The sequence below is a fragment of the Brassica napus genome, chromosome A3 (assembly GCF_020379485.1).
Source record: "Brassica napus cultivar Da-Ae chromosome A3, Da-Ae, whole genome shotgun sequence".
NCBI classification, from domain to species: domain Eukaryota; kingdom Viridiplantae; phylum Streptophyta; class Magnoliopsida; order Brassicales; family Brassicaceae; genus Brassica; species Brassica napus.
In genome coordinates, this window is record NC_063436.1 from 7,362,582 (window position 1) to 7,386,986 (window position 24,405).

The 24,405-nt window shown below is 35.0% G+C and overlaps 5 protein-coding genes across 5 annotated transcripts; 2 read left to right on the top strand and 3 right to left on the bottom strand.

Moving 5' to 3' along the window:
• Positions 1-494: 494 nt before the first annotated feature.
• On the top strand, positions 495-2,854 carry LOC106437577 (PTI1-like tyrosine-protein kinase 2). The gene is made up of 7 exons (XM_013878483.3): positions 495-726; positions 1,009-1,153; positions 1,324-1,571; positions 1,653-2,053; positions 2,146-2,278; positions 2,354-2,440; positions 2,511-2,854. The coding sequence occupies exons 2-7, from the start codon at positions 1,057-1,059 to the stop codon at positions 2,634-2,636; spliced, it is 1,092 nt and encodes a 363-aa protein (XP_013733937.1). The 5' UTR covers positions 495-726; positions 1,009-1,056; the 3' UTR covers positions 2,637-2,854.
• Positions 2,855-8,380: 5,526 nt separating this feature from the next.
• Positions 8,381-9,031, bottom strand: LOC125591275. The gene has a single exon (XM_048765177.1). The coding sequence runs from the start codon at positions 9,029-9,031 to the stop codon at positions 8,381-8,383; it is 651 nt and encodes a 216-aa protein (XP_048621134.1).
• A 737-nt stretch (positions 9,032-9,768) lies between these two features.
• LOC125591276 (glutathione S-transferase T3-like) lies at positions 9,769-10,569 on the bottom strand. Its single transcript, XM_048765184.1, has one exon. The coding sequence runs from the start codon at positions 10,567-10,569 to the stop codon at positions 9,769-9,771; it is 801 nt and encodes a 266-aa protein (XP_048621141.1).
• A 1,470-nt stretch (positions 10,570-12,039) lies between these two features.
• LOC106437574 lies at positions 12,040-12,553 on the top strand. Its single transcript, XM_013878480.3, has one exon. It carries the CDS (start codon positions 12,132-12,134, stop codon positions 12,276-12,278), a length of 147 nt encoding a protein of 48 aa, XP_013733934.1. The 5' UTR covers positions 12,040-12,131; the 3' UTR covers positions 12,279-12,553.
• Positions 12,554-14,237: 1,684 nt separating this feature from the next.
• LOC106437575 (indoleacetaldoxime dehydratase-like) lies at positions 14,238-17,279 on the bottom strand. Its single transcript, XM_013878481.3, has 4 exons — positions 16,218-17,279; positions 15,258-15,749; positions 14,892-15,176; positions 14,238-14,600 (listed from the first exon to the last, which is right to left on the bottom strand). Exons 1-4 carry the CDS (start codon positions 16,626-16,628, stop codon positions 14,271-14,273), a joined length of 1,518 nt encoding a protein of 505 aa, XP_013733935.3. The 5' UTR covers positions 16,629-17,279; the 3' UTR covers positions 14,238-14,270.
• Between the last annotated feature and the right edge of the window lie 7,126 nt (positions 17,280-24,405).

Below are 24,405 nucleotides of genomic sequence, written 5' to 3' on the forward strand. Positions count from 1 at the left end.
AAGATTGAGTGTATATGTCAATTTGTAAAGATAAATATATCATCATGACTGAAGATTGTGAGTGTATATGTCAATTTGTATAACATCATCAGTTTCACTTGAAAATAGTATAAAATAATTCTTTACATTTAAGAATAAAATCTGGTTTATATATTCTAGTCTACAAACGATTTGAAGCCTTATAGTACTAATCATGCATGATAAAAAATAAATTTATAATCAGGAATGACCAAGTACAGAGAATTTGTTCTGAACTGATTCAATATATATTAGGTTGCATATCTGTGAATTCAAAGTTAAATACTTTATTTAGATAAATTGAAAATGAAGGGATCTTTTCCTTCAAAGTTATGACTTCTTAAATAATTAAAACACACAACAAAAAGTGAGTGATCGGGGTCAATTATATAGTGGAAATGAATAGAAAAATATATTTTTTATAAATTAGAAAACAAAAAAGAAGAAAAAGCCAAAAGGGAGAAAAAAGTCGGCTTTCCTTTTGGTTTGGCCGGTTTATATCCGCCCCCAGAGTTTGCCTATCTGTCTCTCTCTCTCTCTCTCTCTCTCTCTCTCTCTCTCTCTCTCTCTCTCTCTCTGTCTTCTCCTTCTCCACTCACCCTCTCTGTCATCTCTCTACACAGAAGACAATCATACGCAGAGGAAGCACCCCTAGAGAGAGATCAACACATAAGTCTCAGCTTAAGCACGTTTTGGAGATTTTCACCGGTAAAAGAAAGAATCTTCCTTTGTTTCTGGAATCAATTCTCTCGATTTTCCACTTCTTGGATCGTTTCAAGCAAACCCATCTTTGCTTTCCTCCCTTAGATTTCGATTTTCTGATTTCGATCTTCGTTTTAGACTCTGTGCTTAGTAAAGTTGCAATCTTGATGCGAACCCTGATTCCAGTTTCTTGTGAGATGAAAGCCTTGAGCTTTAATGTGATGGCGAGCTTAGTAGAAGAAGATAGTTTTATGCATACAATAATCAGCTGGGTTTGAATGGTTTCAGGAACTCAAAGCTCTGAGGAAGGATCTTTACTAGAAGAAGCGAACAAAGATGCCCAGGTGGATCTGTTGTGGTGGGCATAGACGAGGAGATTCTGATATATCAAATGATGACCAACATCTCAAAACTCAATGGCAGCAACCTGATGGTATGTAATGTTTTGTATGCTAGAGACTTCCCCTTATGGTTATTATTCTTGTGCTATGCTTTGCACACTATATAGAGTGCTTTAGGCTTTGGAGTTGACTGTTTTGGAGGTAACTTGAAACATTTGATGAATATATTTGTATGTTTCTAACTGTAATACATTACGTGCAGCAAATAAGACAAGACCACAAGCTGTTGCAAAGCCTGAGGCGCCCAAGGAAGCACTCCCCATTGAAGTTCCTCCCTTGTCTGTGGAAGAGGTTGAAGAGAAGACTGACAATTTCGGATCAAAGTCGCTCATTGGTGAGGGATCTTATGGAAGGGTGTATTATGCTACTCTTAGTGATGGTAAAGCAGTTGCTTTGAAGAAACTCGATGTTGCCCCTGAAGCTGAGACAAACACCGAGTTCTTGAGTCAGGTTAGTTTCAATCTCTCTACCCTCTTTTGTCTTTAGGGAAGCTTTGTCTTTATATCCTCTTGCTTGCTTCTTCTCCCTTAGGTTTCAATGGTTTCAAGACTGAAGCATGAGAACTTCATTCAGCTGGTGGGTTATTGCGTCGATGAGAACCTCCGTGTTCTTGCTTACGAGTTTGCAACGATGGGATCGCTCCACGACGTCCTACACGGTAGAAAGGGAGTGCAAGGCGCGCAGCCAGGTCCAACGCTTGACTGGATAACGAGGGTGAAGATAGCAGTTGAGGCGGCTAGGGGTTTAGAGTACCTTCACGAGAAGGTTCAGCCTCCTGTTATACACAGAGACGTGAGATCTAGCAATGTGCTTCTCTTTGAAGACTATCAAGCGAAAGTTGCTGATTTCAATCTCTCGAATCAAGCTCCTGATAATGCGGCTCGTCTTCACTCTACAAGAGTCTTGGGCACCTTTGGCTATCACGCTCCAGAGTAATTAACGTTCCTTTAAAACCTTAAAGCTCTGTTGCATTGCATCCAGATGAAAGCATAGCAGCTAAGGACACGTGTGTTTCTGTTTGCAGATATGCTATGACGGGACAGTTGACACAGAAGAGTGATGTGTATAGCTTTGGGGTTGTGCTTCTTGAGCTTTTGACAGGGAGGAAACCTGTGGATCACACAATGCCACGTGGCCAACAGAGTCTTGTAACCTGGGTATGTTTATCATCTGTGCCCTCTCTCCAAATCTGTGTCCTGCTCTGTGTTTAATCTCATGTCTTATTATTTCAGGCTACACCGAGACTGAGTGAAGATAAAGTGAAGCAGTGTGTTGATCCAAAGCTAAAAGGAGAGTATCCTCCTAAGTCAGTAGCTAAGGTACTATCGAAGCATCCTAAATATCTGAAATAATTGGATGATAATAACTCAGTTTCCATCTGTAATGCAGCTAGCAGCGGTGGCAGCATTGTGTGTGCAATATGAATCAGAGTTTAGACCGAATATGAGTATCGTTGTGAAAGCTTTGCAGCCACTTCTCAAACCTCCAGCGCCGGCCCCTGTACCTGAGTCTTGAGTTTGTTGGATTCTTTCTTTGTTCATACAAAGTTTAGTTTGTATTTTGGTGTGACAGGGAGGGATACTTTGATATTTTGCATTTGTTTTATGTCTGGATTGGAGCAACAAAAGATGTATTGCGTTTGCTGTTCTTTTGACATTTCCTTGGGGAATCATTTGAATATTTGGTCTCATTTGGTCTCTCGACTATATATTGACACCTCTTTTCAAGGTTAATCTGATTCTCTTTAGGCATTTACAGAGTCAAACACAGTGACTAACAAGTTGTGAACAGCGCATGTTATGATTCTGATTCTACGGTCTAAAGTGCGTGTTCCACGATAGAGAATCTATATATGTATTAATATGTTATTTGAACTGTATCACAATCGAACATTACGACACAATTGTGCTAGCTGGAGAGAGATAGAGAGAAATTAAAAAAAAAATTCAGATTGGATTTGGAAGGATGAGTTATGAGTAAGGCTCTGTTCGTTTGCTCACCCAGGTGATCCATCTGGGTGAAGATGCAAATTGATGTTCGTTTAGTGCATTATAATGCTACATCCAGATGGATCACCCAGCTGAATTTTTAAAAACTCATCTCAAATTCTCACCAAGATGAAGGTGAGTCTTGATGGTGCATCTGGATGCAGATGCATCTAGTTCAGTCCAAAATGATAAATAACAAAAATGACCTTTTAAAATCAAAATATTATTTTCAAACCGTAAATTCTATTTTTTTTGCATATACATTTTTCCGTTATAACCAAAAAATGCATTTTCTCGCAGAAACGAAAAACACACTTTCCCGCCAAAACTGCAAGAAGCATTTTTCCGCAAAAAACATAAAACACACATTTTCCTTAAAACACATTTTTCGGCTAAACCAGTAAAACCACACTTTTCGACCAAAACCCAAAAAACGCATATTCCCGCCAAAACTCCAAAAGCATTTTCTGGCCAAAAACGCAAAAAGCATTTTTTCGCCAAAATCGGAAGCAACACATTTTCTCGTCAAAACAAAAAAAAAAAGCATTTTTCTCGCCAAAACCGGAAAACATAATTTTTCCGCCAAAACTGGAAAATGAAATTTTCCCGCAAAAACTGGAAAACGAAATTTTCCCGCCAAAACTGGAAAACGAAATTTTCCCGTCAAAACTAGAAAACGAAATTTCCCGCCAAAACTGGAAAACAGAATTTTCCCGCCAAAACCAGAAAACATAATTTTCCCACCAAAACCGGAAAAATACAATTTTCCCGCCAAAACCGAAAAACACAATTTTTCCGCCAAAACTGGAAAACAGAATTTTCCCGCCAAAACTGGAAAATGGAATTTTCCCACCAAATCCAGAAAACGGAATTTTCCCGCCAAAATGGAAAACGCATTTTCCGGCCAAAACCGAAAAATGTATTTTTCCTCCAAAACCGGTAAAAAACATATTTTCCCGCCAAAACAAGAAAAACGCATTTTCCCGCCAAAACCGGAAAAATGTATTTTCCCGCGTAAACCGGAAAAATGTATTTTTCCTGTCTAAACTGGAAAATAAAATTTTCCCGCCAAAACCGGAAAACGCATTTTCCGGCCAAAACCGGAAAATGTATTTTTCCTCCAAAACCGGTAAAAAACTTATTTTTCCGCCAAAACCAGAAAAACGCATTTCCCGCCAAAACCGGAAAACTGCATTTCCCGCCAAAACCGGAAAACTGCATTTTCCCGCCAAAACCGGAAAAATGTATTTTCCCGCCAAAACCGGAAAAATGTATTTTCCGCCAAAACCGGAAAAATGTATTTTCCCTCCAAAAATGCAAAAATTCTTTGTTTCCGCCAAATCGGGAAAAATAACTTTTCCTGCCAAAATCGTGAAAAAAAAACTTTTCCCGTCAAAAACAGTTTTCCCACCAAAACTTCAAAACACACTTTTTCTGTCCAAACCGCAAAAACTTATTTTTCCGTCAAACCCATAAGACGTATTTTTCCGCCAAAACCATAAAAATGTAATTTTTCGCGAAAAACACATATTTCCTCAAAAACCGCAAAAATATTTTTGGCCAAAACTGTAAAAATGCTATTTTTCCGCCGAAACGTAAAAAATTATATTTTAGTCATTTTATTAATAAGTCCACCTGAATGCAGATGGAAGTTAAAAAATGAAAAGCAAATGAACATAGTTGCATTCAGATGATTCATCTGGATGCATGGACGAAATGAAGAAACGAACAACATCCAGATGAAGCATCTGGATAAGACATCTAGATGGACCATCTGGATGCATCTTCCAGATGTACAAACGAACAGGGCCTAAGTGGTCTAATGAAACAGATGTAACACATGGTTTAATATATCTCGACGCCACACTGATTAAAGCAGACAGACAGAAGTAGTAAAGAATACTGTAGTAGCACCAGTTTGTTCCTGGCCATCGCTAGTGGCTTTGAAAAAAAAATATTTCGAATACAAGAGAGAGTTGAAGGCAGATTTATGAAGTTTTGTACCATGTCATGGACTCACGTTTGGTAAGAACAAGGTTTAAGAGACTAAAACTTAAGTATGTATTGTTTCATTGCATCAATATTTACGCATAGTGGAGACCGTAAAACTATCACAAGTAAAATCGCGAGGACAGTAGTGTGCGAGTCCATGTCACACTCACCCTACCTATTGAAGTCTATACTCTACATGAAATAAATCACATCCTCGATGCATTTACTGCAGATGAAACATATATCCACACAAAGGGGGTGGATAAAAGAGAACGAAATGAAGTAGTAAGTAGTAACATTCTCCTTTGATGCAAATGATGCCCATCAGGCATCAGCCCATGTGCTCTTTTTCTTTAAGAGCGCAAAAAAAACCATATGGACATACATGCATCTTCTAAAAAGAGGTGACCACAGCGTGGAAGAAAACTCCAAGACTCACGTCCAAGGAGTTGGAATCTAAAAATTATCAACCCCACCAAAAGTTATAAAGCTCATTAAAACAAGTAATACAAATATCATAGGCATCGGAACTGAATTTTAAAAAAACGAACCGATCTTTACAAATAACCGTGGTTCTTATATCTTTGGAACAGAAAGACTGAAACCAAAAAATCGGAAAATCGAAGCGGAATCAAACCAAAAATCGTACACCCAAACCTAGTTTAAGCATCGGAGAACACGATATGAGGCACAATGTCAGTTTTCTTAGTTCACCACTCTGGTCTCTCCTTTTCTAGGGGAGTTGTGACCTTTTTTTGTCACTAAAATACTTCAAATTAAAGTAGGCATAAAGCCCAGTCCATGAGGGGTCCATTACAATATAGATGATCTGAGGGTTTGTTTTGCCAAAGCATCGGCATCCTCATTGTTCTTTTCTAGGGGAGTTGTAACCTAAAAACAAAGATACCACAATTTTGTACTTGTTATAAACCAGCTTCATATTTTAATGAAGTTCACATATTTAACCCAAAAAAAGGCAACCACAATATCAATATTCTACTTGAACTGTAACAAATTCTCTAGAGTTTTCATCAATTTAAGTTCTAAGCCAAATTAAATGATACACACCTCAAATTTGAACAAACTCTCTAGTGTTTTCATCAATTTAGTCGTGACAGTTATATATTTCACAAATAGGCTCACTAATTATTTTTGACTCATGCAATCCTATCTTTCATAAATATTATACATAAATTCAGAAATAATTATTAAGATTATTTGCAAAATATATAATTTTAAATCTCTCTCTATATATATATAATTATCGTAAAGGTCTAATATATATCTATATAATTGTAAAACTACAAATTAAATTACAAAAGTGAGATTTTTAATAATATATAAACTTCATTTTTGAAATTTCAATTTTTCCAAAGTTTAATATTTGTTTTTGAATTTTGACTGGAGTTTCGCTGCTACTCATTGGTGGTTTGATGGTTTTGTATAGTTCTGCCAATGTTGGCCTCTCTTATTTGGTTGCTGTCTAAGAGCATCTCCGATGTAAAATTCTGTTTTTTCCTCCAAAATGGAGTAAAGGTAAAAATAGAGTAAAATTATTCCAATTCTATTATACTTTCCACTCCATAATAGAGTAATGAACAAACAAAAAATAGATTACTCAATTTATGGAGTAAATTTTATTATGGAATTAGATCTATGAAGGTGTGTTGGAGTATTCCTTACTTCATATTTACTTTTATTCTATTTTGGAGAAAAAAAATAGAGTAGGGATAGAGATGCCCTAATTCGAACATCAGTAGAGTACATCTTGAATATTAATTGGAGAAGAAATCATTAATTAGAGCATTTTAGAGTCGTGAGTAGCTCATTAAGTGGCGGATCTGTAAAATATAATAAGTGGGGAAAAACGATAAAAATAGACAAAAGGTTATTTCATGGGTGCAAATGTTTATACAAACTAAGCTGCAACATACATATGAATTTTGGTGCATTTAAATAAAGTTGTATTTTTTACTGGGGAGCCCATTTCTAATTGAATAATACTATGACTCAATTTTCCATATGAATTATTCCAATGAAAGTAGCCAACATATAGACAGTACCGGCTTAGAAGGGTGTCAAAAGGGGCATGAGCCTAGGATCCAAATTGTTTTTTGTATAAATAGTATTAAAAAGGGGTCCAATTTTTTGTAAAAAATTAAAGATAAAGACCAAAAAATTTAAATTACCATAAATATTTATGTTTAAAAAAAAATATTTTACCATTTTGCCACGGATCTAAAAGTTTTTTGAGCCGGGCCTGCATATAGAGTGGAAAGACTATGCCCGAGCTTTAGGGTTTTATGCTTTTATCCCAAAAGCTATAATGCAGAGAGTATATATGAGGTCATAATATGTTTTGACACATATGTATGTAGATATTGTATACATAGACAATGGTACTAGAAGGCGCATGGCGAGGCAACGTAAGAGTGTGCATGAACTGTTCCCTCCACGTGAAAAACGCGAGCTGCGACCAACTTCCATGAGGTTGGCTCATGTGTGGGCCACCATGCGCCACGTTGTACAAAGCTGTGGTGATAAGCGTGGCCATGTCGCACTTTGCCCTCTCTTAGCTTTTCACAAAGGGCAAAGAAATTAACAAAATGTCCTAGAGATGGAAATAACATAAAGTTCCACTATAATATTTATTTTTTATATTTCACTTCTCGATTATGTGTCTAAACATGTTTATAATCAATTTAATATGGTGCGGCTGGTGCCTTGTTTATGCATTTTCATTAGGTTTATTTTGTCCACAAAATATGTTTAAACTACAGACACACATTTATGTCTGTCTAAGGTTTTGAATGTTCACCAACCTCATTTCACCACATTGCAGTTAATAATAACAAAAAATATTTGCAGCTGTTCTGCATATTTTCATTCAGGATCCTAAGTAATTAAAGATGTGTAAGAGAATTGGTAATCTATGATGCAATATTATTGTGTCTTTTTGATATATTTGTTTATCACTTTACACTAGTTTTCTCTAGATCCGTCAGATCATATTTCCGTAAACTGTGAAACGTTTTCATTTGAATGCTAAACTGTCAATGAATAGATACTAGAATCTAAGAGCATCTCCAATGGTGTTCCCACCATTGGAGTCCTTAAGTGTATTATACTATTATTTTTTTTTTTTTTAAAGTTAAGGATTCTAATGAAATTTGTATGTCCAATAGTGTTACTATGAATGGAATCCTTAAGAATAAAAAATTAATAAATTTTAAAACATGGGAAAAAAGATAATTTTTTTAATATTTATTTATTACATGATTAAACATATAAAATGACAATAATTGTTGATCCCCGGGTGTACTGTCCTTTCCAAGCCGTTGGGCAATTTTTCCACCTCCAATGCATACAGTCGATGCTTCCTACCATCCCCGGAAACCCGCGTATCTCTCCAATATGGAGTAGTCGCTGAAGATCCTCGTCTGTCGGTCTTCGTAGATACTCATTACCAAATAACTGAATTATTCCTTCATTAAAATGCTTTAAACACGAAATTGCCGTGCTTTCACCAACTCTGAGATATTCATCAACCGCGTCAGCTGCAGAACCATAAGCAAGGAGACGAATGGCGGCTGTACATTTTTGTAGTGGTGAAAGACCAAACCTCCCCGTGGCATCTCTTCTTTGTTGAAAGAATGGAACGTGTTCTGAGAGGCGATGGACAATACGCAAGAATAATTCTTTATTCATACGAAAACGGCGTCTGAATAAATACGGCGGAAATGTCGCATCTTCACTGAAGTAATCATTCCATAATCGGTTGTGTCCGATTTCGCGGTCTCGTTCTATATAAGCGCGTTTCTTCGGCTTAGAGGGTTGGGCTTCCAAAATGTTGATGTAGGTTTCATCTATGATATCGTCGATAATTTCGTCCAATCTTTCTTCAACTTCATCGGATGACGATGATGACATTTTTTTAGTATCTCCTGGAAAAAAATTATGGTTCGTTTAACTGAAAGAAAGAAATAAAAATTAAAATTTTAGTAGAAACAAAACATGATATTTTTTTATAATCCTTACTTTGATTCCTTTGAATTTTGCATATTACTTCATAGATAATTAAAAATTCAAACTAAACATGTTTAAATTCATAGATAATAATTAACAAACGTTGATGATTTGTATTCGATCTAATGGAAACTAAGTATAGATCAAAATAAAACGTTGATGATTTGTATTCGATTAACCAAATGTTAATGATTTTACCTTGAACCAAGACGTTTAAAGACACGGTTTTACCTTCTCACCTTTCTACCTGTGCTATTTTGCTTGAACCAAGAAGTTTAAAGAGATTGAAAGAGTTAATAGAGAAGAGTTTGTTTGATTCAAAGAGAAGCATTCAGAATTTGATAGACATTACAAGTACTAATAAGTAGGGAAAGAGAACAAAGTTGCATACAAGAAATAAACTAAAACGATAAAACAGCTGCACTTATAGAAGTGAACCTTGACACCCGTGACTTCCTCCACACCTGTGACAAACTTCAAACTCCCGTGAATGCGATAAAGACCAACAGACTCTGACTACTCCAGACAGACACTCCCGTGACTTCTACACCTGCTAAAACAAATAAAACAAGCGTTAGTAAACAACAAACATGAAATAATTACTTGTAACAGCTAACTACTCGACATGTTACTACCTACACTCATAACATATTAGACATAAGTTTCAGCTGAAGAGCTTTTTCCATCTCAGTAAGAGGATCTTTTTTGGCGAGTAGACGGTCAAGCAACTTCTGCTTAGAGAGTTTATCTTTCATTTCCATTATGACTTGTATTTGAGACAAGGACTCTTCTGCAACACTCTTCTTCTTCTTCGTAGCAGCTTTAGCTGCCTTGACCCCCACGGGTCTAACCACTTCTTCTTCTCTAACACCCTCCACCCCTTTGCGCTTTTCCTTCCCACTCCCCTTAGCCAAATAGGTAGAGGACCATTTCTGGTCATGCCTCAACTCTCTCCAGGCATGTTCCATGCTAAACTTGACCGAGTACTGATTGGAGAAGTTATCCAAAGCAGCTATCATGACATCATCATCGTTTTGCCCACTACTCTGCTCCCTCAGTGCTGTGTCATAGCAGCCTACGAACTTGCACACTTGCTCGTTAATCCGAGCCCACCTCTGCTTGCACTGACCAAGCTCTCTAGGCACTGTTCCCACCAGTTGAGGGCTTTTGTTGTAGTAGTCAACAATGCGGCTCCAGAACCTAGCAGCTTTCTGCTCATTGCTCACCACCGCATCCTTACTCGTGTTAAGCCAAGCTCCGATTAGGATTTTGTCCTCCTTAGTAGACCAAGGCCTCCTCTCCTTCCTAACAGGAGAGTCCACAGCAGGAGACGCATCAGGACCTTGGGTCCCGAACCAAAAAGGTTCGGGTGAATCAAGGTCCACTGGGGACTGAGATTGACTAAACAGGAGGTTAACATAACTTGTATTGTTCGCAGCCATGTTTTCAGATTTGTCTAACTCAGAATTTTGGTAGCTAACTTAAGTAGGGGAGCTTAAACTAAGAAACATTTAAAGTTGCAGTTGGGAAGCTAACTAGTTCTATTAAACACCAATCAAATCAACCTAAGACCCATTTGTAAAGCTGGAAAACATTATAACCAATCAAATCCGAGGCGTTGAAAATTTTAAAGAGACTATGAAGGTTTAGGTACTTGCATTTATATTTGGTAGCTACTTGCATTTATATTTGAAACAAAAGAGAGAATGAAGGTTTAGTATTGTACCTAGTTAAAGAGACACTGCTTTTGTAGACTTTGCTTTACGTCTTCGAACTTATTCCTGCAAATAAATGAGATCAAACAGTCACAACGTTATACAAAATGGCTTTAACAATACCAAAGCAGAGTACACATACTTACCAGACATGTACATGACCGCGAAACCTAAAAGAACGGTCAAGACTGAGACCATTATCCTCATATAGGGCTTCTTGACCGCCCATACGCTCTTCTTTTGCTCGCAGACGGTCTTCTGTAGCTCACAAACTGTCTTCTGTAGCTTAACCACGTTCTGATCACACTGAAAAGCTTTACGCAGTGAGAATAAGACAAACAAACGCAAAAGACATGAACAGATTTATAGCAACACATAACAAACATATAACAAACAAATGAATGACCACCCGTTCCATCTCTGAAACCATCAAATTATTTTCGGGTTGAACCCCATAATCGATTGAAAACCGTTTATCAAAACATCCCCAAATCTTTTCGAATACACCTAAGCCGAACCCAAAGTCGCGACCCAACTAGAAACCCTAATCGATTCAAAATACAAATATGAAATAGAAAACACGAATGAGAACGAAATCAATCTCCCCAAGAAGAAACCCTAATCGATTCAAAATCCATATATGAAATCTAAACCACAAATGAGAACGAAATCAATCTCCCCAAGAAGAAACCCTAATCGAATCAAGAGAGGAACCCACTGATTTACCTGATCTTCGCCGAGGATCGGAATCGCCGTTGAGCTTTTGTTTTTCCTTCACCGTGATGATTTTTTCACCACAAATAAACACGAGATTATTCAGCGTCTCAAATGCCACGTCGATAAGGATTGGGTATCGAAAACCTCTTCCATAAGGATTAATCCTTCTCAATACGAGCCCATTTATTATTATTATAATCCAAAACCCATAAGGACTTGGGCTTAAGGATTCGATAAATACACCGTTGTAGTTGCTCTAACAAATTATTACTTTTATAGCTATGTAGATCCTACCTTCTTGATATAAAATTCCAAATAATAATTAGATTGGACATTACCAGAGTCTCGTAATCACGTGTGAATATATTTGTTTTTTTAATCGTTCAAATATAACCCCACAAAATGCCCCGGTGTCGCTGTTGATTAATTATTCTTGAGAGTTGAGAATATATGAAAGATGAAAACACATGGTAAACCTAGAAGTGCTATAAATTGAGGGAAGTTCATGAGCTCATCTGCAACCATTACTAAAGAGCTACAAAAAAAAGAAACAACAAAACCCTTATTTAAAAATGGCAGTGATGAGTCACGACAAAGCAGAAGACAGGCTATACGAGTCAGCTCACACACGGCCTATTCCTTATAACTCACAAATTGTTGGCCAAGAGAGTGGCGGAGACGATGACGATGACGACAGTGACGTGGCTCCGGCGGCTTGATCTTCCGCAGTGACAGTTAAATAACTAGTAATTATGCTTCTTATCTTAGAACCACACGCACAACACAAATATATATATAAGCTTAGCTGAGCTGCTGAAGCACGGGATCGTGCCTGTATTTATCCATGTCGCAAGCAGGCTTTAGTATTTATTACATAAACAACATTTTTGACTTTGGAGTGTTGAGAGACTTAGCTAGATTTAAGTAATAATGTTATGTATCGGTGTCTATTACTTATGAATCATGAAATAATAATATTACATTATGTTCACAAGATTTCTGTCATTATATATATATATATATGTGTGTGTGTGTAATACAATTCTTATCTTCCTTTTGCTCATCCTTTTTGTCGCCTCTCTAACTCGTAGGACCACTTACAGCAAATTTTAATAAATTAATATATATGATTCAAATGTGAGGTATATATAAGAAATGAGTTTATGGGGGTGCATAGCTGATGCAGAGTAGAATTAGAATAATTACCATTTATTTTTATTATCTTTATTTTAATATATATTTTTTATTTTAATTAGGATTAGGGTTTCCATAGTTTTTATATTTTCATATATAGGCTTTTTATGTTTAGAGTTGTATTCAATTTTTGATTAAGTTATAAAAGTTAAAAGTTTTATCTTTGTTGCTTGTTTTCGATAGATCATTGGTAATCTCAACGAATCGAAGAAGACTTGGTTTATTCGGGGATTCTAAAACTAAACGAATAACCTTGTGATTATTTTAGTTTTTCGAATATTCTCAGAATCAACGGATCTCTAATTCTATTCTGTAAAGTTTCTGCTTCATCAATAGCACTACAAGAAAATAGAGATATTGTGACTAAATTTTGATACTAATCATTTTGGTCACAGATCTGTTACATTATTGATACGATATTGCAACTAAAATTTTATGTCACTTTCGTGAAAAACATTTTGACTATTTAAATTGTAGCCAACTTTGTTATAATTAATGACAATATTTATAAGGAAATCGCCACAAATATCACATTCATAGTATTACTTTTCATTGTTTACACTAATCACTTTTATCATCATTTTTAATGAAAGGTAAAAAATACTTAAACTCCTATAGTTAACTAATCTAGACTTATAGTTTAGAGTTGAGAGACGGAGTAAGGTTTTTGGAATGTGAAATTTGAGATTCTAATAAATATATAAATAAATATTAAAAAATATAATTAAAAAAAAAAATTCAAACGTAATTTTCGATTTCCAAATTTTTTTTTTTACCTAATAGAACTCTTTTTGAGAATTCTATTTTGGTAAATATTCATTTTGGTAATTTTCGATTTCCAAAAAAATATTTAGAGCATCCTTATCGGTAGAGGTTCTGAAAAAGAGTTCTCAACTCAATGTAACACAAAGTGTAAAACAGCTTTTTTAGTTGAATTAATTTAACATTCTTTCAAAAAAAAAAGAGTTTTCAACTCAAAATATTCATTTTGTAACATGATTGAATTGTTGAATTATGTTTTAATATTTTTTAAACATTAAACCACTTAGAAACAAACTACTGGCAAACTAAATTTCTTAAGAATATCTAAAAACATCTCATTTGAGAGATTTTTGTCATTCTTTTTTATTATTTCTTTTTCTTTTTTCCTAATAGTTACTACGTTATGAGTATCTCCTGATTTCAATAAATTCTGTCATGGAAAAAGGCTTTTACCGCAAACAAGACCGTGCAATGTATCTTTATGTTCTGTTTTACTAATAGCGCGGTTATACATATGTTTCTTAATACTATTTAAATGCAAAATTCGTATAATGTTTCGACTAATAATTTAATCATAAAAAGGTATATTAAGAGTTGTATAAACTTTATTAATATGTATACAAAATGTAGTTTACAAAAAAAAAGTTTATAATATAACGTTTATAAAACAGAAGAAAGTAACAACTTAAACAGAAGTTGTTTTCCTATTACAACTCTTCTTATTAATAATACATAACTAGGTGATCAAGAGCATCTCACACAACCGAAGATGGAAATGCAATCAGAGGAAACTTGCGGCAAACATCGATACCAACGGCTTCAGCTATATCAGATTGATCTCCCTTTGGTCGAAACCCTGCTCTCCAGTCAAATCGGCCTACAAGATTGGCCACTGCCACTTCTGCCAAACCCAAAGCGAATCCTATCCCGGGACAAATCCTTCTCCCTGATCCGAATGGAATGTAGTTTAAATCTTTTCCACGATAATCAGTAGGTGAATCTAAGTGCCTTTCTGGTTTAAATTCTTCTGCTTCTAGTCCCCATATCGCAGTATCTCTTTGGATTGCCCAAGCATTTATTATCACCTGGACGTGTCTCCATTACACTTTTATCAAAAATCATGTTCTCTATATATGTAGGTTTAGGATGCTAAGAAATTACATTATAAATCACCATGACTTGTTGATCAAATATGACCAAACTATCTATATATATCATTATTGAGAACAATGACTTAAGATGTATGTGTTAAGTTATGTGTTAACAAATGCTAGTTTACCAAAGAGTTTCTTTTCAGCTAATAAATGATTAATTAGTTTGATAAAAAATGATTAATTAGTTACGTATGATAATTTGATTTGGTAAAGATGGTTTACCTCTGTCCCTGCGGCTATGTTATATTCCATTAACTTAACATCTTCACTCAAAACTCTAGGAAGTATTAGTGGAAGAGAAGGATGCAACCTGAGCACCTCTTTAATCACGGCTTTTAAGTATTTCATCTTCTCAACTTTTTCTTCTTTTATGTATGAACTATTCGGTATAGAACTTGACCGAATCTCGTCTTGGAGTTTCTTCATACATTCGGGATGCCTAATCAGTTCCGTCATGGTCCATTCTAGTAGAGTCGAAGTTGTTGACGTTCCTCCTATAAACATATCCTGATATTGAAGTGATTTGAAAGTTACATGTCACTGCTCAAACTAATGTTTTAATGAAATATTAGTTTATAATGATCTTACCAAAATCATAAATTTTATGTCGTTTCTTTGAACCTGGAATCCATTACTCATCTCTCCTTCGATTGCTAACAATATATCGACAAAATTCACTTTCTTTTTACCAGCTTCTAGATGTTCTTGCACCACTTTGTCCATAAGATCGCTAAACCCGCGACTCACTTCCTCCACTTTATCATTGAATCCACGGATTCTATCTATCCATGCCAAGGATGGGACATATTCCCCTACCGGAAACTCGCCTAGCAGCTCCATGATCTGCCTCACACGATTCTTGAGATCCCTCGCAGTTTCGTCATCACTATGTTTTCTTCCAAGGGCAACTCTACTCGTAACATCACTTGGTAGAGTAATAAAAAGCTCGCTCAGATTTTCTGATGAAGAAGACCGACTTGCTTTCTCCAGCTTCTCAATCATTGCATTTACCTCTTCTTCTCTTACTTTCTCAAAGGACCCAACCATTTTGTTGGTGAGTAAATTCAGAATGCATACACTCTTCATCCAAAAGCAGATTTAGAATTATCATAATATAATTGTGAAGAGTATACATAATTTTTCAGCCTTTTCAGTTTTTTTGTACATAATTAATTGGATATATATGTATTGATGGTTCAATATGTTTATATATCGATATGATAATTCTCTGTTAATGATGATAATATATGGTAGTACACTGTGTAAAATAATTCAAACATATCATGGCATAAAAATACATCATGTCTCTTTCTTATAATAGGTTTATATATGCACTACTTGATATTTTTTAATCATTCTATAACTTTAGATAATAAATTTAGTTGATCAGAGCTTAACCTAGCCAATGATTTTACAACCATTTCATAATCCGGGTTCAACTTAGTAGTGTGTGCGGGGGTGTAAGTTATAGACGAAAAAGGTATAAAGATGAATATAACAAATAAACACAAACAATTAAAGAAGAATTAGAAAGGGTTGATAAAATACCTTCATCTGTCTCCAATACTCTCCATAGGGAGCAAATACTACATCACGCCCACCATTCATAATCCTATGAACAGCTTTTGATCTCGGGCGGTTGGCAAATTTAAGATCGTGTGTTTTCATAACCTCATAAGCTACTTCACCAGAAGAGACAACGAGTACTGGGACACGGCCAAAATGAAGGAGCATGAGTGGTCCATACCGGAAGCTGAGGGATCGGAGGGAACGATGAGGGTGGAGTCCGACCTGATGGAGGTTTCCTATCACGGGAAGTCGCCATGGAGATGGTGGTACGTTCATTTTGCTGGCGGTTCGTTTAAGGATTGATTTGAGCAAGAGAAGGGCTAAGAGGGTCGTTAAGCACAAAGAGAGCATTAAAATTATTTCCATTTTTGTTAGATTTTGGTCTCTCATGTAACTAAGTGTTTAGTTGGTGATTTTTAACTCCTCTTCACCTCAGAATTTATAGGGTTGTAGGAACTCATCGTTTCTCGTCATCATTTTAGCTTACTTATAATAATGTAGTATTATAATTTGGTTGCATGTTCGTTTACGTTGAGATAATAATTGTTTAACGTAAACAAAAAAGACAATCACAGCCAATTTGGAATCACTATATTAACGTAAACTCAACGTAAAATCTATGATCAGTTTGTTATTATATCTTGTATTTTTTAATATAATTACTATTTTCAATTTGGTCAAGTATTATATAAATGCTATTTTTCAATTATAAAAATACTTAGTAAAATAAAAGAATAGACAACAACTTTTGAGATTTATTTTTAGAACGTTCACTACTATCATGCGCATTATTTATGCTGATTTGGAAGTAGAAGGGGCCGATAAATATTTGCTAGTGGGTCAAATAAATTAAATGATAAATAAATTAAATGAAGTTTTGATAATTTCATGGGGGCAAGTGTCGACCCCTTAATACAGCACCGTATATGATCCTTAGTTTCAACTTGCGAAGACATATGTTGCTACCTAGATCAGGAAGCAGATAATAATATGATCCTTATGACCTTATCGAAAACAATTCATCTACATTTTCCTGGTCTCAAGTAATCTATATATATAAAGAAATGTTCGCCTCTCTCCCGTGAAGCCACGTCATCAATTCGTGCGTTTTAGGAGTGACACGTGTCCCATTTTATATTTAGGGCCAAAATAAATGAATGCAGTTAAGGATGATTGAACCCAGCACCTCTAGCACTGATAATTTTTCTTAGAACCACTAGGATAAAGTCACTTTTTATAAATATGTGGCCGCGAAAATACTTATTATAATGTCAGCTGGAAGCCCATGCTTCTTCTGCTTGTGGCCAGGGCCGATATTGAACTGACGTCAAGATGAATATCGTGAAGTTAAAAACTTTGCTCCAAACAGTTTTGCAATGTTTCAAACTTTTATAACTTGATGCATATAATATATATTAAAATATATTTGTTGTACACCATTTTATTAGTTTTGCTTTTAAAGGAAGGTACTAGATTTTGACCCGCGCTTCGAAAGCGCGGGTTTTTCTTTGTTTTATCAGATCCGTGAAACCAAACTGAAATCAATCTGGAAATATTAGTGCTGTTTGGGTTTGGATCTAGGTCAAAGTACATATTCAATTTTGTTTTTGGATCCGCAAGTTTTCTTTGAGTCAATATCCTAACCGAGACCCAATCTAATATCCAAGTACCTGAATTTTTTTGTGTATATTAGGTATATCGAGTATTTTAGATATGTTTTTGGTATTGCGAATACTATTTAAGTTTTGCATTTAGGTTTTTGATTTTAGTTTCTGGTTTTGAGTAAAATTGTAATAAAAATATATATAGGGTATTCGGAAATTTTTTTGGGTATTTTTCGGTTCCTTGGGTCAGATTTCATGTAAAATTTTGGATCTTTTCGGTATTTCAATATTTTGGGTACTTGTTTGGGTTTTTGGGTATGTGTTTCAGTATTGTTTTTTGGGTTTTCAGGTATTTCGAGTATTTTTGGTTCCTCAATACCCAAACTAATTCGGACCTGTTACGTACCTAAAAATTACATGTATTTTACAGGTATTTAAATTATAGAATCGAACCGCTCAAGACCTGAAAAGAACCAATCCAAACCTAAACCAAAAAATTAAATACCTAATTATGTCCAAATAAACTACAGATGGTACGGTAAATAATATAATAAAGTATATGCGGTACATTATTTTTGTGTAACAAATGGTACGGTCATCTAATAAAGGATATCATATATGTCATATAACTTTGTTCTTGTACAAAATAATGTGGTCTAATAAATAAATGTATTATTAAATGTTTGTTAGATAAATTTTTGGTTACTTATTGTTAATTAAATATTATGGTAAGACCAAAAATATTGTTAGTCAAAAAAATGGTCCAAACAACTTTTTTAAGTAGATTTATTAAAACTCCTTCCCTTTTAATAGTATTGATTTACAGTTATAAATGTTTTGTGCCAGTGAAGTAATGGTTGAAAAATCTCTATACATTTTAAAAAAACACCCAACTTCTATATATAGTCAATACATATGTCCATGTTATATTCTAGACTAAATATTTTCTCTTTTAAAATTATAGAAAACAATTTTTTTAGTCTACAAGCAAATGTTGTAGAGCAAGTATGCATTATACAAAATAATATATATTTAAAATCCATACACTTTTTTTTTTTGTAACACAAACTTATATTAAAGAGCTCAAAGAGCAGGAACGTTTACAACTGAAGCAGATGATTCCGGAGACATGCTCGACGGTACAACGAAAGTAGAAAGCATTATGAAACATAGAAGGATAAAGCCTATAAGAGGCGAGTCAAGCTCAGCAAGATGAAAAACCCCATAGAGAAATTTCACCTTAATCCCTAAGGCGATTGTTCGCAAGAACAACTGATAGTCGAAATCGATGTTGATACGCCAATAAGAAGCGGTTGGACTGTTGCCCGACAAGAGCTTTTGGTGAGAAGCTCCAAGACTTTGGGCAACACCAAGAAGAAGTCCTATCTGACTTGATTTGGCACTGAAGTTGGTAGGATCAGTTCTGAACTCAACAAAGCTTCTCAACGAGACTAGGTGAATCTCTAAAGCTAGTTTCACCTTCTTAGGGACGTTTAGGACAATGGAGTTTGATGACGAACTCAACGGTTTACTCGGGTCAAAACCTTGGACCTCAACATTACCGTTGTCGAAGCCAATAATTAGTAACCGAGACAGACCTGAGCATATTAACATCGCACTCGTTCTGGTTGAGCGTGTTTAAGCTAACGTCGGGTAAGAGGCCAAGTGTTTTGGAACGGTCGAGTCTCCTTGCACAATACTTCGGAGTGTTCCTCCGCTTTGTTGAAATGAGAGCACCTGGCAGTGGAGGAGCGAACTGACCTTTTTCGATATCTCTTCCTAGGTGAGGAAGGAGGTTGAAACGCAGCGGACAGAACCTTGCAATTGGTGGAGATGACAAAAGGTCTACTAGGAATAGCTTATCTCCATAGAGTACTTGGCGTTGACGCAGTGTTGGCTCAATGACAGATGCAAATACATCATTATCAAAGCCCGCAAGGAAGCTGATGAGGGTTGGTGAGATGCGCAGGTTGAGGACGGAGGTGGTGGCCGGATCTGGACTCCGAACTGAAAAAGACGCGATGCTACACGAGTGAGAGACGCCTCCTCGTCTAGAGCGGCGAAGGTTCGCAGCAATGGTGAAGGAGACTAAATCGGAGCGGCATTGATGTACGGTGTAGTCTAAATAAGATACGGAGCAGCAGGACGGAGTCACGGCGTCGGCGAAGGGATCTGAGGCGGTGTGGAGTGGTGGAGGCGCTTTAGAGATACAGAAACGACCAGATCTGGCGAGCCTCTGCTCGGGATGAGTAGACCTGGTGTCCCCGCTTGTACAAGGAGGCACGGTGCTGAGGGATGGAGGAGTGGGAGAGACGGCAATGATGAGGGGAGCGGTTGAACCCTGAGGCGCTAGATCTGGGGAAAGCATAGGACTAATGGCTGAGGTTTGAAACATGGTGGCGGAGGACAGGACGGAACTATGACGAGAGGAGGAGCGACTGGCGGAAGAGTCGATGGACTTCAAGCATGCGCTTGATGGTGAGCGAGAAGTTCTCGGCGGAGGGGCCACCGGAATCAAAACAGAGAGCAAGACGAGGTACCAGGAGACAAGGAGAGCAGAGCGTGAGGAGGGGAAGCGGTGACGCCGGCGAGCCGAGCCGCCGCCGGCGTCAAAGACCATTGCTATGAAACGGCGCCTAGGGTTGCGGGTCAGAGAGAAAACTAGGGCCTTTTCTCTACCTTTTTAAAATCCATACACAAAAACATAAAAATTGTTATAGACCTCTTTCTGACACATGCACACTCCACTATGAATAAGAATTAAAAAAAAAAAACAGTATTATCATCAAACTTTATCACAAATCCACATTTGTACATCTGTAATTATGAGTTGGACAATTAGTTAATTTGATACAATACCAAAGCAAAAATAATCGAAAAACAACTATACCACCGCATACTAATAAGTAAGACATAACAAATAAACAAATTATTGAATCTTCAAACAAATTTCAACTCGAGCATTTAGTGAATATCAAATTAACTAATATCCCGCCCATAGGGCGGGCCGACCCTAGTATTGATTATTACACTGATTTTTCTTCCGTATTTTTGTTTCCATATATGCATCTAATGTAATCAGTTATCTGGAATACATGTCATCTTTTGTTTTAAGCATACATGTCATCATTGATTTTTCGTTCATGATTCTCGTCGTGCATTGATTTTACTTCAATGATTTTTTTCTATCATATGTAGCTGATGCAACCAATTTCTTGTCACACATTTGCAGAAACTTATTTAAGTCATTTCAACACCTTATGCAAGCATATTGATATGGGCGGATCTACGTGTATCAAGGAGGGGGCAACTGCCCCCAGTCAAATTCATAAATTATTTTTTAATGAGTAATTCTTGGGTTCACCCCCTATGGTGAACCTCTAGGTTCACCAACCAATAGGATTTCATTATTTCAAATTTGATATCTTCTAAAAAAGGAAACAAAATATTGTCAAGTTATATTATGTTTTTGAAATAAAAAGGTAAAAAAATAATAGTTACAAAAAAAAAGTTTTTTTTTTTTAAATATTGTTAACGTTGTCAGCAAAATACTAAACCCTAAATCCTAATCCCTAAACCCTAAATTCTAATCCCTAAACCCTATATCCGAAACCCTAAATCATAATCCCTAAACGCTAAAACATTCAAGGGTTTATGATTTTTGTGTTCAGTGTTTTTGATTTAGAGTTTATGATTTATCCAAGGGTTTAGGATTTACCCAAGGGTTTAGGATTTATCCAAGGGTTTAGGGTTTCGGATTTAGGGTTTAGGGATTAGAATTTAGGGTTTAGGGATTAGGATTTAGGGTTTAGTATTTTGCTGACGACGTTAACAATATTTTTTTTTTAAAAAACTTTTTTTTTGTAACTATTATTTCTTTTACCTTTTTATTTTAAAAACATAATATAACTTGACAATATTTTGTTTCCTTTTTTAGAAGATATCAAATTTGAAATAATGAAATCCTATTGGTTGGTGAACCTAGAGGTTCACCTTAGGGGGTGAACCCAAGAATTACTCTTTTTTAATTATTTGAGTTTCTAATTAATGCCCCCATCCTAAATTTAAGTTTTTCCCCATTCAGCTTTTAGTTTTTCTCATGTGTGTATTTTTTCCTTTCAGGGTTTAAGTTATTTTTTTTTAACTAAAAACCTTAGATTTAATATACAAATTCAATTGAATTATAAAAGCTATTAATAATGTGTCTTCATGGATTTAATGCTTTAACGCTTGTTTCCATTACTTCTATTACTCCGTATTTACGTTTAGTTTGGACTTTGAATAGTACTCTCAGTTTATCATGGTTTTCACAAAATATAAATTACTGTTGAGTTGAATACAAAATATGTATACTTACTATATACATAATAACTAAGGAATAACTAATTTGCATAAATATTAAAGAGTACACTAAGTTAATACCATTAAGAGTTTAACTAACAACAAATTTGAGAATATTTCAAAAATACCGTAATACTAGTCTTCTGCATCATTTTGTTTCCCTAAACCTAAAGCTAGAGTTTGTGATGTTAATTTTTTGGATTTTGGTAATATTTAAATTAAATAAAATTTGAGAATCGTCATAAAAACTGAGTTTAAATTATGCTGATATTTTATATTTTTTTTTGCTAAAAAATTTATATTTATAACACAAAAAAGCGTTTGAAGATATTATTTTTACAATTAAATAGGGAGTATCTTTCACTATTTTATTTTTGCCCCCAGTAATATAAATTTCTAGATCCACCAATTATCGGGTAGAATTATGTATTTAGAAGGTCTCAAGAAACTGAAAAAAAAATCATATGAATACAATTCATGAATTATGTATTTCTCAAAAACTGCTGATGTGCCCCTCTACTCTTCACAAATCATTGACCAAAAACAACATTTAAAAAGGCTATGCGCATCTTATTTATCTATTTAACAAACTAAAGTATATACTCAGAGATTGCTAATGTAAAATCTACTCTATTTTGGTTTGACAATTGGCTAAGTTTGGATAAATTGATGATATTGCAGGTGAATCAAGTATAAGTATTTTTGGCATTCGATGTTATGCTGATTAATTGTGGAAGCATCATCCTCTGGACGGTGGAACGTTGGTCGATATGGTGGCTATCACCTGCAGACAATGATAGATGGCATCAACTCAGATCGTTGGCTTTGACAACATGGAGAGAATGAGTTTAAACAACTGTTCTCTACAACCAAGACTTGGAAGCAGATTCGTGAATAAGGACATGTTATCAACAGGAGTGCACACACGTTCATGAGGGTGTAAACCACATTTGTTCTTTGTATGCTTTCATTCATTCACAGTTTAGATCGATCTTATGGAATTTCTCTTGGGGATAACCCTGGTTGGTCAATCACGACTCTTTTCTTTCCTTGAAGACCAACCATTGACACACGCCTCCTAGAACTAGCCTTCCAGAGCACATCTTATGGTGTGAAAGAATCATGGTTCGTCTTATTTGTGAGATTCATCGATGAGACAATCTATAACTGAGTAACGTCTATGAACAAAAGTCCCACAATTTCTAGTGACATAATACATCGATGGATTGAAAGACCATGCATCCCAATCGACTCTAATTATAATATCAAAAGCTATATGTAAAATATATATTCCAGCTTCTTTTTTCTTATAACTAAATTTTATTTTCAATAGAAATATATGATTTTGATCGATTTTTATTTTGATAATTTATCTTTAAAATATATTTTACTATTTTTAACATAAATTTTCACATTTTATTACATAAAATTTAATATCTAAATTTCAATGATCAATATACACGACTATGATACATCAGTCAAACGATCATATTTTAATACTTATAATTTCTATTAAAATATAATAAATATTTAATTTACATAAGAATAGAAAATAAATATTATGAGAAAAATTAGTTAGAAACCAAATAGTAAAAAATAAAATAAATAATTTATTTCATAGTGAGTTACTTAAAAAAATATTTTTAATCTTATATAAATGTTAAAAGTTTCTACAATAATGTTATAAATTAAAGTAAATATATTAATTAAAAACTAGTAAGAAACATATTATAACTGCTATAACTGTTTGGGGTCCAATAAAATATCCTGCTTTTTCAGTTAACTTTAGAGAAATTTAAAGATGTAAAAAGAAAAATCAACATCTTCGAAATCATTCATATACTACACACATGTAATAAAAATGCGGATAACCTTTCATGAATTGGTCTATATAATTGTCTTATCCATTTTGTAGATTTTACACCACCAACTTGGATAAATGAATTGATTTAGTTTTTTTTTATGATCTATATTTGTTAACAAAAAAAGAGCAATTTAATTTGTATATGTTGTATTTATAAAAATATACGAAAAATCGTTGATGACTTTGGTTTAAAATTTTGACTAACCCATTTAAAAACTAAAGTTTTATTAATTTGGTCAACTCCTTGAGATTTCAGTTATTGATATATAGCTCATGTGACTTATTCTCTGGAAATTCTTGTTGAATGGGTTAGTCGTCAAGCTCAAAATAACCCATTCTTTGGAAAACTTATGCGGGT